This window comes from Myxocyprinus asiaticus, chromosome 3, assembly GCF_019703515.2.
Source record: "Myxocyprinus asiaticus isolate MX2 ecotype Aquarium Trade chromosome 3, UBuf_Myxa_2, whole genome shotgun sequence".
Taxonomy (NCBI): domain Eukaryota; kingdom Metazoa; phylum Chordata; class Actinopteri; order Cypriniformes; family Catostomidae; genus Myxocyprinus; species Myxocyprinus asiaticus.
In genome coordinates, this window is record NC_059346.1 from 47,081,720 (window position 1) to 47,096,079 (window position 14,360).

A 14,360-nucleotide genomic window follows, 5' to 3' on the forward strand; every position below is an offset into this window, starting at 1 on the left:
TCACCACCACAGTAACACAAGAATGCATGTAAGTATGTAATGAAGTATGTAACAATAACAAATTATGAATAAATGTAAAAACGGAGGACAATTTGTTGGCCAAGCATTTTACATCTGCATTTTTCGTAGCTGCGTAAACAGTAGTATGTTTCTGGTCTTACTATGTGAAATATGCATGACTATGTAAAGGATATATTTTACTCATCAGTTTTAGTTTTAAGATTTAAAATGACAGATTTTATATCAGATTTAAAATACATTTAAAATTTAAGATATTTACTTTGTAGATATTAGCTTGTCAGTTGTAACACTTAACCTTGAGATATGAGTGTTAAATCTGACATTTAACCTAGTGAAGCAGAGAGCTTAACAGCAAATGTTGGTAATCCACATATTTAGTGGCTGGTTCATGGCTTTACACTCTCATCATACATAAGGGAGAGAGAAGAGCAAATAAAACACTCTGTGAGCGATACAAATAAAATAAAGTAATAAAAGGGGGTACATCAGCAGAGCTGTTGCCATCACTCTTACCTGTGCACATATTCTGAGCACACATGCTGCATACTAACACCCAACATGTAAAATGCAAATGAGAAGGGCTAGTGTCTTTATGGGACTCTACTGTATATTCACATTCACCATGGAAATAAAATTCTAGACTGATTCTAGACCTGTATGTGCTGCCCTTCAGGAGTGGAGTGTGAGGTGGCTTGTAGAGATGCTAGCAGCAGTGTGGTCCTTTTGCCCAGCAACATGACTGTTGAAACTGTGATGAAAGACCACTGGTGGAACCCAACCAAAGTTAAGGTGCGTGGAAAGACATTGTAACATTTGGGTGGGCTCATTTTAAATTACTTTTATAAATGTTCTTGTCTCTTAAGTTTTATCTCAGATTCCAAACTTTAGCATAATTTTGGCTAATGTCACTCTGGAGATGTTCAGTAAATATTTGAGACCTGGTCATAATATAAACTGATTCTTTAAACGTCTATAATTCAGTACCTATATTTAATACTATGCAATTAACACACAATTATGATGTAACTTCTCCGAAGTCATATATAATATAACAGAGCAGGTTTGTAACATAAGCACTAAGGGTAGTCAAAATAAACACTTTATGATATAAACACACTGGAGTAGTCGGCAGTAGTTACTTAAAGCATTGTGATTAATGCTCAGATTAATCATTAACATCAGAAATGGAAATGATAAATGTTTGTTCTGCTCTGTTATGAAATCCAATGTATCATTATGTTTACCTGACCAAGATAGACCACTTTGACTGGACCACACACATTCATGCACTGGTGACATTTGCCTCTTGCCCTTTTCTTCTGTGCCTTAGAAAGCAGGAGCATAGATGGAAAAAGGTTTAGTAAGCCAGAATGGAGGTTCTGTTCCTAAGCAAATAATAGCCAAACCAACAAAAAAAAAAAAAAAAAAAATATATATATATATATACACAGGGTTGGGAGGGTTACTTTTGAAATGTATTCCACTACAGATTACAGAATACATGCTGTAAAATGTAATTTGTAACGTATTCCATTAGATTACTCAAGGTCAGTAACGTATTCTAAATACTTTGGATTACTTCTTCAGCACTGGTAGATTTTTTCACTTGTTTTGACTATAAAAACTCTGCCAGTACAGTAAGACAAAATGCACATGTTAAAAATACATTCTATGAAAAACCTAAATATCTTATGCAGTGTTGTTTCTAAAACAAGATAAATCAAATTGATCTTGTTTTAAAGATTTGTAGATATTTTTACAGGAAAACAATACAAACATTATCAAGAATACGATTTTTGCCCTAATATCAAAGGTCTTACTAGAAAAAAATTAATTATGATCTAACGTGAATTTTCTTGATAAAAAAATATGATTGTGCCTGGTAACGTGCATGTAAAATGGCTTGAAATAGCATTTTAGCTTAGTGTAAAGCTGACCATTTACACAAGGTTTATTTCTATTTCTTGTGCTCCAAACTTACTTCAAACTTACTTCTCTGTCTGCTCGTATTAATGTAACACATCATAAGAAAGCATTTCACCGCTGTTCAAATGCACTTTGGATCGCATCATTTATATGGATACATTTTTCCATCTGAAAGGACTAAATATTAAAAGAAACAAATGACAATAAAATGCAAAGTAATCTCTTCAGTAATCTAAACACTTTTTGAATGTAACTGTATTCTAAATACCAATTATTTAAATTGTAACTGTAGTGGAATACAGTTACTTATATTTTGTATTTTAAATACGTAATTCCGTTACGTGTATTCCGTTACTCCCCAACCCTGTATATACACACAGTGTATATATGTATATATCATAAATAAGATATATATTTATACTGTATATATATATATATATATTATTTATGATTATTTAAATATGACTATTTATAAATATGTAATGATTTTAAATTGAATTATTGTTATTTGAGGGGCTTTCTCAGCAAATATTTACATATGCGATTAATTCGATTAATTAATCGGCATACCATGTAATTAATTTGATTAAAAAATGTAATCGATTGAAAGCCCTATTTCCCATACATTATGTTGAAATGTGAGTTCTGAAGCAGAACCACTGAAAAAACACTGTGTTAGAGTACTCAGGTATTTCCTTTCAGGAAGTTTTTGTTACAAAATATGTAGTAGACACAAAAAAGTTTTTAGACAGTGGTGATACATACCTATTATTTCCTTAGAGTGTATCAGACTAGACCTGGAGTGCTTCAGAAATTATGAGTGATGTGAATGAGCAGGCAAACCAAAAGTTATTTTTCTCAGAATAAGTTTGAATACAACACAGTCTAACCACAGAAATGAACAAAAGAATTGGTCAGTGTCAACCAAAGAATACTTAACCTTAACCATGACGACATTCTGAACTGCTTTTGAACCATTGTCATGTTCCAGATGGTGGGCTCAGCCTCTCATTTAACAGATGACAGTAAATGGCTGTGGGTTATTTTTCTTGCTGTAACATTTTGAATGGGTCTTTCTCTCAGAGTCCTCTGAGTGCGTAAGAGGAGAAAGGAGTGATTTTATCTCAGCAGTAGGGTCTTTGCTTTGTGTCCTCCTGACAGAAGCAGACTGCAAAAGACCAACTGACTCCAGAGCTCAAAGCAATGACTTAATCAAATGACTAATTGAAACTCATGGAAAGAGACAAAAATGTGCCTCGTTCTTCCATATCTTTGTGGAAATTTGTGAGTTCACACTATATCAATACCCCAAACAAGAAAGCTGCATCTACGGTCAGCGAGGCCAGACAGGTCTCAAGGAATATTCATTTCCACCTTTACTATGTCATTGATTTATATATGGACTACTGAATGACATTTTTGGGTGACATCATGCCCACGAGTGGTTATGAGGTTGTCTGGATTTTTCATTCCATATTTGCAATGCCTCCTCTGTATTATTGCAGACTTTGGTGTGGTCTTATTGCTTTTCAGGCTGCACTGGAGCTTTAGGAAGCACTAACAAATCCACCTCCTGAATACAAGAGCACTGCTCTAACATTTACATTCAGATTTACATTTAATCATTTAGTTGACATGTTTATCCAAAGATAATTATTTTGAAATCTGAGGGTACTGTTCAAGCAGCTTGTGTCAGAAGTCCACCAACTTCTTAGCCTTGAATTTGATGTAAGCTTCTACAGGTAGCCAATGGAGAGAGACCAAGAGGGGTGTGACTTGGGCTCCCTTTGGTTGCTTACTGCTTAAAAACCAGATGAGTTACCACATTTTAGATAATCTCTAGAGGCTGACCAACAGAGCATTGTGGTAGTCCAATCTTGAGATGACAAGACTAGGAGCTGCACATCGTATTCAAATAGGAAATGTCTTATTTTTCTGATGTTGTAAAGCATGACCTCTCAGTTTCATTCAGATTTCTGGCAGTTGTGGCTGGTGTTAGTGTTGTTGAATCTATTGTATAGTGGTGTTTTGATGGACTGATGTGTTGGCTAGGATAATGAGGAGTTCTGTCTTCTTTTGCTCCTTCTGGGCTAATCCTCCATATCATAGTTTTTTCCTAGGTCTTGTCCTGTGTAAATCAACCTTGCAGGGGGATTGACCTGACAAGGTCCTTTGAGTTCTTCCATGAAACTGTTGGAGATCAAACTCACATGATTTGTTTCCATCAATTTTATCGATCACAATCAAAGGCAGACACTTGGAGGAGAACGTCCTGTGTATGCATACATGTGCATCTCTTGTAATCTTGCCCACCATAAATCACCCACCATTTCTTTCAGTGCACACAAGCTTGGGAGCCATCAGAAAATGTTGTGTCTTGACTGTAATGGACGGAAAATGTCAAAAGGCCTTAAAAATGAAAAACAGTCTCTGATACAGATAGTATAAAAGTCTATTTAATAGAAGGCAGGTAGCACTTGCACAGCTTGGGCCTTCAGAGAAACTATTAAAAACAAGCACAAGTTCAGGAGAAGACAGTTTAAATTAGCCCTTGAGTAAACAAGCCACTTGGGCCCTTGGTGTAACGTTGAATACTAAGTGTGTGTGTATGTGTGTGCATGGCTACAGTTGGCCAGCAGGGCAAATGCCTGCTTTCTTGGAAATGTTCTGTTTACGCTCAGCCTTTCCATTCCCCATTACATCTGGAGTTCCCCCAGACCCTGTCATTTCACCTCTCTAAACATCCTCTCTACCTGTGCTAACCCAGGAGACTGAGTTGCAGAGGTCTACCGCACCCCTTTTGCGTGCCCCAGTAGGGGTGGGAGCTGGGTAGCACTCCTGGAGTTTAATGACTCTTCTACTTAGCCAAGCTCTTAAGACTGTAATCCTTCAAGCCTAGCTCTTTCCTTGATTCCTAGCTGATGTAACCATACAACCAGATCACTGGGTTCATAGAGGATTTTACTTGTTTGTATTTTGCATGATAGGGAATGAAATCTGTCAACAAACAGAACACAGTTACTTAACATTCAAACTAAAATACACTTCAACCTGTGGGGTTTTTTTTATTATTTTTTTTTAAATGCTGCCCTTACAGTGATTGTCGGTTGCAAAGTTGAAAGAAGTTGAAAATTACGAATTAAAAAAAAATGGCTCCCTTTTAATCCATGAGTGTGAATTTATTTGGCCACGTCCCACAATTGAATGTTGAATTGGAATATGAACTGGAATGATAGAAAGAGGAATTTCCTCAATTGTAATTCAAGACTTCATGTAAATTTATGCATTCTGGCAAATGAAGCGTTCTTCCACCATGGTCCAAAATAACATATTTTTTAAATGTATGTAAATTACATATAATTTTTTTTTAGGTGGCATTTCAAAATTGATTATTAATACCATAAAATGTTTCCGGAAATACCTCATATGTTGTGTGCATAATAATATGTTTATTGGTAATTAATACAGAAATAAAATTGTTTTAACTAATGAATCACACAGTTTTCTGTGTTTAATCGTGATTAATCATGGTACATGATACATTGCAACAAACATTAAAAAAATATTTTAAAAAATATTCAATGACCAGAATTCAATTTACCTTCATTGTGCTACGCTGTGGGATGTGGCAAAAGCCAGCAAATTTTTTTTTTCTATTTATAAATCTTGAAAAATTGATACTGCTGTTTAATTACCAGAGCCAAAATGTAATTTTTCTTTCAATAAAGTTCAAAATGAAGTATAGTGCCAAGGTCAAGCAGTGATGAGAGAGCACAGTCTTTACTCATTTATTCAAACATGTCAGTTATCTATACACATGTCTACTATATTTATAACATAATCGAGTTGGATACAATTAAACTGGAAATGCACACAGGACGATGCTATTCATAAAACCCAGACTGTATGAAAGGCATGTCATAATTGTAACAAATTGTAATAAATAAAAAGCACTATAATGTGAATATATAGTGCATATTTAATGTGAATATACTAATGTCAGTCAATAAACAACACATCATAAGATCATGAAGCACAGACATTATTCACACAACCAGACTACAATGTAAAACATTGTTCCAAACAATTAGTTTCTGTGCTAGGATGTGCAGTCGAGTTGAGCATGTACCACTTTGAAATGTATATATGCCAGTTTTAGCTACAGGAAGTGTAGAAAACATAAGTGAAGTTTCAGGAAGTGAAAAAAACGGATACTGCATTAATTACGTATTTTTTTTTTTTATTTACAATCAACTATTAAACGCAGAATTGAAATAATGAAATTTCCCAGCCCTAGTAAAAATGTATTGTTAAAAACTAATTTACTTACAATTTCTCTGAATTTCATTTAAATTTTATTTTTACTTCCTTAAATTCAAATTTGAATTACAATTCTGCATTCTGTTTGGTGCCTTTATTCAAATATAATTTAAATTCAGGAATTCAATTGGAATTTAAGTAATTCTTAGTTAAATTCTGAATGGTGCACTGCATTAAAACTGTTTTATTTGAAGCTATTCAAACAAAACTTAATCATACTCTCTCCCATACAGAATATTGTATGCACCATGGGACTAAAGTGGTACCCCAACCCAGAGGCACTTCACTGCATCAAGGGATGTGAGGTAAGATCTGACATATTCTACTTTCAACAAGTTGTTTTTGTTGTTTTCTTCCATTTTACTCTGTATACAATTTGTGTTTGCTCACACAAGCTGAACTCTAGTTTTAAGGTAGCATGATAACATCCATTAGCGCCACTTGGATTTTGTTAGTGATAGTTGTTTCAAGTTAATCTCCCATCCATAGCTCTAAGCTCTGTACCTTCGTGGAGGTCTGGCGGAGCCTGTTCTCTGAAGCCTAACCTTGAACAGTTGTTTCTGCCATCTTCTCACACCCTTTGAAGTCTAATACATAAATAATCATGCTGTGTTTGGTGTCTTCCTCTCTTGTACTCTGTGGACCCATCTAGCCTAATCTGAGTCAGGTTTAACTGGGCCAACAAAAGCAGACATGTGGGATTTTTTACCACCTTTGTTTTGTTTTGAAGGGCAATTTGTTTTCTTTTGCATTTTAGAAGAACCTGGAAACCTCATCTAGAGGGTATCATGTTCCCAACTTCCTCAAATCACTGATCTACTGTGTCTTCTTGCTGAAAGAGCTACTGAGGATGTGCTAGAGTTGGCATGAATTATTTACTGATAACAATTTACATTTACTATTGAAAAGACTGAACATTTCTACATCATTTTTAAAAGCACTTGTGGTTCTTGCATTTCTTGCCCTGCTAGTCAGAAAGTGCTCTTCACCTCAGTTCAAAGAAATGCTTTAACAATTAATCTGATCTCACTCTCATTTATACTAAGTCTTGCAGTAATATGGCACTGAGGTGACCAGTCCATTTTTTATTTGGGCCACAACAGCAGACTTTTGAACCCACATCGTCCTGACCCAGTTTCAATGGTTGTAATTAGCAGCCCTCTGAAAGCATTTGGGTCGAGCCAGAGAGATGATTTCAAGCTGGAAAAGGTCACAGGTGTGTTGGGCAACCTTTTGTGCCTGTCAAGATGGAAATGTGTAGCAACTCCCAAGGGAGACACATATAAGTTTAATAGGGCTTCGGTTTCCCCATTAAAAGCAGCCTCCTCCATCCACAAGCCCAGGAATACCAACTCAGTTTTTCCAGGGCAACATAATTGCAACAGACTCAAGTCTGTGTGTCTTTTTTTACACAGTTGTGGATTTATGCAAGTGTGAATGGCTGTCTCTTTCTTTCTTCCTGGGTTTATGTGAATTTATGGATAGACGTCAGTTTATGGTGGAACGATTATTATATGGCAGTGAGCCATATGTTAATTGTGACAATGAAGAGCTTATTTATATAACATTATATTCATCATTGATTAAGGAAGTTGTTTAGGGTTATTTGTATTGTTAAAATTCCATGTTAATGAGCACAGTTGCTGTCTTTTTCTTACCAGCCCTTCATGGGTGATAATTACTGCGATGCCATCAACAACCGTGCATTCTGTAACTATGATGGTGGAGATTGCTGTCATTCTACTGTTAAAACTAAAAAGGTAAGGTTCATTTGTTTTTTACTCTAAAGACTTCTAAAGAGAACACTGTTAAGTTGTTCCTTAATTAGGCTTCAAGTGATAGTTCACCCAAAAATGATAATTCTAATGCCTGTTCTTGCGGAAATTAATATCGTGGTCCATGTTTTCAGTACAGTGTCAGTGGATAATACCTCACTGTAATTCATACAAAAGGACCCAAAAGTATCATAAAAGAAGTCCATGCAACCCATGCGTCATATTCCAAGTCTTCAAAATAGGTATTCGGTTTGGCAACAAATTACTAAAATAAAACGCTAGTCATTTTTAGTTGACATCCATTGCATATTCATGAGAGCGATAAGAGAAGCTTGTTTACCGTGGCTCACGTTCATGTGAGAACTTGCATTGGTTTTAGCGCCAAACAATACAAGTTCTCACGTTAACACACAAGACACTGTGAACGAGACTCACTCATAGCGCTCATTACGTTTTCACCCAAACATACTGTATGCCTTCAGAAGATTTGGAATATGACACACAAGCAGGATGGAATACTTTTATGACACGTTTGGGTTATTTTTAAGCTTTTAAGCAGGAGTTTTCAAAGTCTTAGATCCCCTCTGACTAAATGTATTATTTATTTCTTTATTGCACATTTATATACATGTAATAATAAATATATTCTATACAGACCTATACAATAGCCAAGTAAATAATAAATAAGATAAACATCTAAAAATCTCATCTACTAAAATACAGCTGTACATCCTGGACATTTATTTGAAGTTTTATCAGGTATTGACCTCTAGTGTTACATTATCAAAATTCATGTTTCGGGTGTAGAAGCAATTCACCAATGATGATCAGTAGCCCTAAATTCAGTCTCACACACTCGTTCGTCAATGCGTTATTCACCGGTGAGCATAATTAACGTCTTTAAATATTTCTATTAATAATATGAAAACATACACTACCGGTCAAAAGTTATGAAACACTTACTCATTCTTTATTATAATTTCTTTTTCACTTTTAGAATAATAGTAAAGTCATCAAAACTATGGAATAACATAAATGGAACTATGAGAATTATGTTGTGACTAAACAAAATCCAAAATAAATCAAAAATGTGTTATATTTTAGCATCTTCAAAGTAGTCACCCTTTGCCCAGAATTTGCAGACATGTACTCTTGACATTTTCTCAACCAACTTCTTGAGGTATCACCCTGGGATGCTTTTTAAACAGTATTGAAGGAGTTCCCATCTATGTTGGGCACTTATTGGCTGCTTTTATTATTTGGTCCATGTCATCTATTTCAAAAACTTTTTTTTTATTAATCAATTTTAGTTTTATAATGAAATAAATTAATATGGTGGCACAATTATATTTTTGCCTACAAAACTAATTTCAAACATTTAATCATACACCTTCAGATCAAAAGATTTTTAAGATCATGAGAAACATTTCAGTCAAGTGTTTCAAAACTTTTGACCGGTAGTGTATTTTGCATTATCTTTATTAAAAATACATTTTTGTCCTTATAACAACGGGATTATTTAGATGTATTGTAGCCTAGATTTGTGATAAATTCGCAGCTTGACATGAACCTACGTGATACTGCACTTGTCACAAAAACATGAAGACATACCGATCTAATAAACTTATAATAATTGACACGTCATGATTTTGTTCCACATATTTTTAGATCTTCCACATTTATATTGCCACATGGAGTTCTGGAAAACATTTGTTGTTATTATTAATAATGAATTTAAGTATATTTACAATACATAAAATTGTTATCTTTTTATTTTACATGGTAAATTTATTAACATTCTCTGCACCTCCCCTGACATGCTCAATGGCCTCACTGGGGAGAGCGCCCCCCAGTTTGAAACCTCTGCTTTAAATTGAGTCTCTATTCACTGCTATTGTATTGGATAGGTGGCCCGCAATATTCATTAAAACATCGCCTTTTATGTTATGCATGAGGGTGAGTAATTATTATAGAATTTATATTTTTTAGGTGAACTATCCCTTAAAAGAACCAATAAAATAAACTCAACAAGTCGTAGTTCTTCACAAGGTTTGCAAAATACTACAAATTGTATAACTGCACTGCTACTGTAGATTCATACCGCTAGGCAGGGTAATAAGTCTTGTGTTGTAATAATTATCTCCTTGGAGAGGAAACTTTTAAGGACACCCACACCAGTGGGGGAAACTCTGTGAACCCTTCCCGCAATGCATTGTAGGAATTGTAGATAAATGTGCGAAGCACATGCATATATGTTTTGTTTTGTTTTTTAAAGCCATGGCAACACACAGTTGCACATACAGTGGCCCCAGGAACACACTTAAAAGGATAGTTCACCCAAAAATGAAAATTCTCTCATTTACTCACCCTCCTGCCATCCCAGATGTGTATGACTTTCTTTCTTCTGCAGAACACAAACAAATATTTTTAGAAGACTATTTCAACTATGTAGGTCCATACAATGGAAGTGAATGGTGACCAGACCTTTCGAGCTCCAAAAATCACATAAAGGCAGCATAAAAGTAATCCATAAGACTCTAGTGGTTAAATCCATGTCTTCAGAAGCGATATGAAAGGTGTGGGTGAGAAACAGATCAATATTTAAGTCCTTTTTTACTATAAACCTCCACTTTTACGTTTACTTTCTTTCACATTCTGTAAGTGAAAGTGAAAGTAGAGATTTATAGTATAAAAAAAGGATTAATGCTGATCTGTTTCTCACCCAAAGTGATTGCATCGCTTCAGAAGATATACTGTAGATTAAACCACTGGAGTTGTATGGATTACTTTTATGCTGCTTTTATGTGATTTTTGGAGCTTCAAAGGTCTGCCCACCATTCACTTGCATTGTATGGACCTACAGAGCTGAGATGTTCTTCTTAAAATCTTTGGGTTTTTTTCAGCAGAAGAAAGAAAGTCATACGCATCTGGAATGGCATGAAAGTGAGTAAATGATGAGAGAATTTTCATTTTTGGGTGAACTATCACTTTAAGCTATACTTAAAAATGTAACAATGTCATTGCATTAGATAGCAAAATATCAAACCAAGGGGCATTTATTACAAGTATAAACATGTTTTTCAAGTAAAACATTTCACAAAAAGAAGTTAGTTAGGTTTTAAAATATAAAGCAATAGATATAGTGTTAAAATTAAGACAAAGTATTTGGACACCTACTTGTAGTCAGACATTAGTGGAACATGTCTATAGTTAATGTGATGAACTACTGCTCTGTTTACTCTGCTAGGGCACCAGTGTGAACTTGATGGGAACTGACTTCATACATCCAGTAAAATGACCTTGGTTTGATGTTTTGTCATCTAATGCACTGAAAAGCATATGTACTGTATAAGTTCCAACAAAAGGAATTACCCATGCATTTAACCTTGAGAGTGGTAAAGATGCATAGCTCTATTAAGGTTTTTGTATGCTCGTGTACTGTTCTTCTTCTGTCAGACTTGTCATCCTCTGCCCTCATTCACTTGATCCTCCCTTCCTTTATCCTTGAGCAAGTTTTCCTGGCTGCCAGAGAGAGTGAGGTTCTCTTTTGACAGACAAAGAATGAAGTAACTTTCAAAATTACAACAGCGAACTCTGAAAGCGTGTTGGATCACTCTACCATTGTGTGGTGCCAAAAAGAAAAAAGTTGGCATGTGTGATGACGCATTTCCCGGCAAAATACACAAGTTGTTGTGAAAGGTCTAGAAACAGCATTTGGAACTGGACTCCGAACATTTAAATACAGCTGTAAATCATATAGGAACTTATAAACTCAGGGGGCCATTTGATTTGTCATGCCAGAGGATTACCCAAGCAAATAATAAAACATACTACACATCCTCCTCTCAAAGGTTGAGCTGCTGACCGATAGACTGTCAATAAGCACACATGTATTTGGACTATTCAGCAACACTTTTATTTTATGAATGCATTGTATTAGACAACAAAATGTCAAACCAAGTGGCATCTGCAAACAAATGATGCTAGATCTTTTCTCAGAAATAACTGTACTTTTCTGAGCCATTTTTGCAATTACTTTTAACCAACTGGTCCCAGTATGGTTTTTAAAGGATGGATTCAAGTTCACACAGGTGTAGTTCATCACATTATGAACATGTTCCACCAATGTTTGTCAACCTGAAAATGTTTTTTATATTTAATGCAATAAGATTCATACATTTTAAGTGTGTCTTTTGTGTCCAATTACTTTATGGGAACACTGTATAACCAGGTATGTTTTGTCACTCCTCAACCCGCAGATAATTAAGATGTACCCATCTTAAATACGCCCTTAAGGTACTTAATCCTGAATCCTGAACAAGTTACATGTTGATACAAATGAAACTTTTATGGTATTCTTGTACAAATTTTAAAAGGAACCTGCCAAAACAAAAGAAAAATAAATAAATAACAGGTTCCACCACAGGGTAAGTGCATTTACCAAGTGTAGTTTTTGTATTTAGAGAGCCAATAAAGCTACATTTTTGTCTTGATCATTTAATGCAGCTTGTGATATGACATTTTATCTTAGTTCTGATAATGTATGATTTATTGTATATGGTAAGCACATCTTGCAGAATGACCTGAAAGAGATCAGTTACTGTAGATCTGGGGCATATCAGGTCATCCCGAACAGTACTGAAATTATGTTTTGATTCCTAAAGTCTCCCCCATGCGATGGTTTATTGGATTTAGTAAACATGGAATTCAATCTCCTCACTGAGAGGCTCTCACTGGAGTTCTTTGTACTGTGTCCATTTCAGTGGTCTTAGAGTAAAGGCTGTTTGCATTGTTCATTGGAAGGACTGTGTGTTTTTCAATCCAATGTTCCAATAAGTCATAGTATACATTGCTTGTATTTGTCAGAGCTCTTGTCAGCCAAGGTGCCATCAATAGCGGATAACTGCCCTCACAAGGCCCACAGAGTAATTAGGAAAAACTAGCCTGGGCCTCTGACTGCTATGAGCAGACAGAAAAGCAACATTGACACAAAGCATCCTATTAGTTTGTTGGGATTGAGGATCACCAGGTTTTGAATCTATGCCACATAATGATGAGGTCTTCCATTTTCGAGGTGAGGTCATGACGGAAGAAGTGAATTTGGTCCCAGGTGATGTGCTAAGTGGAGAGAGAGAGACGCTAAACAGTTTTCTTCTAAGGTTCTTCTAAAGGAAGGAAGGAAGGAAGGAAGGAAGCAAAGAAAGAAAGAAAGAAAGAAAGAAAGAAAGAAAAAAGGAAGGAAATAAAGATATAAAGAAAGAAAGAAAGAAAGGAAGGAAGATGGAAAGAAAGATATACAGATATAAAGAAGGAAAGAAAGAAGGGAAGATGCACAGATAGAAAGAAAGAAAGAAGGAAAGAGAGAAAGAAAGAAAGTAAGAAAGAAGAAAGAAAGGAAAGAAGGAAATACAGATATAAAGAAGGAAAGAAAGAAAAACAGAATGAAAAAGTAAGAAGAAAAGAGATAAAGAAAGAAAGAAAGAAAGAAAGAAAAATAGTGACCAGTGGCATGATCTAAGATATGTACTTTCCTTTATACGGTCAAATAAATTTAAACATCTAAACTTGATGTTGATAAAATAAAAGTCCATAGACACATTAAGTGTCAACTACCCATATCCAAATAAGTAGTAGAGTACAGAAATTTAGCAATATCATGTAGTTGTAGTATTGGTGGTATAGACGACTAACAAGAGGAATTACATTTTTTTTTACAATTTTACAAACTGCAATCTGGCAGTATTTTGTGACCAAACCAATGAAAAATGTCAAAACATTCATACAGTCAAAACATTTTAACAGATTGGTCAAACCTGTTCATATTGCCACTGAGGCTGTTGGAGAAATTACAAACTGTCTGTTGACTGTCCCAATGACATCAATACAGAAAAGGTCACATGTTGTGAGAACATTCAGTGGTTGCAAGGTTTGCTGAAGGAAAGGCACACTCACAGTTTAGCTTAGTGTCAAAATCTGCAGACTTCTCAGCCTCACTTCTTTCAAGCTTATGTCAGAGCTTGTCTGACTCTTGTGAAATGCTGATATTTATACTATCCAGTAATCAGACTTCTTGCTTGGCTGATGATAAAACACTGAATAACAGATATCATATAGTTTGTGGCCTCATTTGACTTGGCCAACCGAAACACCCTAGCAACCACATAATGCACTAAAACTACTCAGAACACATTAACAACCACACACTGTATCATTGCCCTAGCAAGCACCCACAATACCCTAGCACAATACCCATGCACCAGTCACATTGTATTCAGAAAATGTAAAAATCTATTTGTTTATTTACTGTAGCCATACAAC

General features: G+C 35.2%; 1 protein-coding gene across 1 annotated transcript in view; it reads left to right on the forward strand.

The window, feature by feature from the left end:
* pappab (pregnancy-associated plasma protein A, pappalysin 1b) overlaps window positions 1-14,360 on the forward strand; it is a 138,852-nt gene that overhangs the window by 116,409 nt on the left and 8,083 nt on the right. Inside the window, exons 19-21 of the mRNA XM_051669375.1 lie at window positions 695-810; window positions 6,501-6,572; window positions 7,929-8,027. Of these exons, the coding sequence (XP_051525335.1) occupies window positions 695-810; window positions 6,501-6,572; window positions 7,929-8,027 (287 nt within the window). The remainder of the gene's footprint in view (window positions 1-694; window positions 811-6,500; window positions 6,573-7,928; window positions 8,028-14,360) is intronic.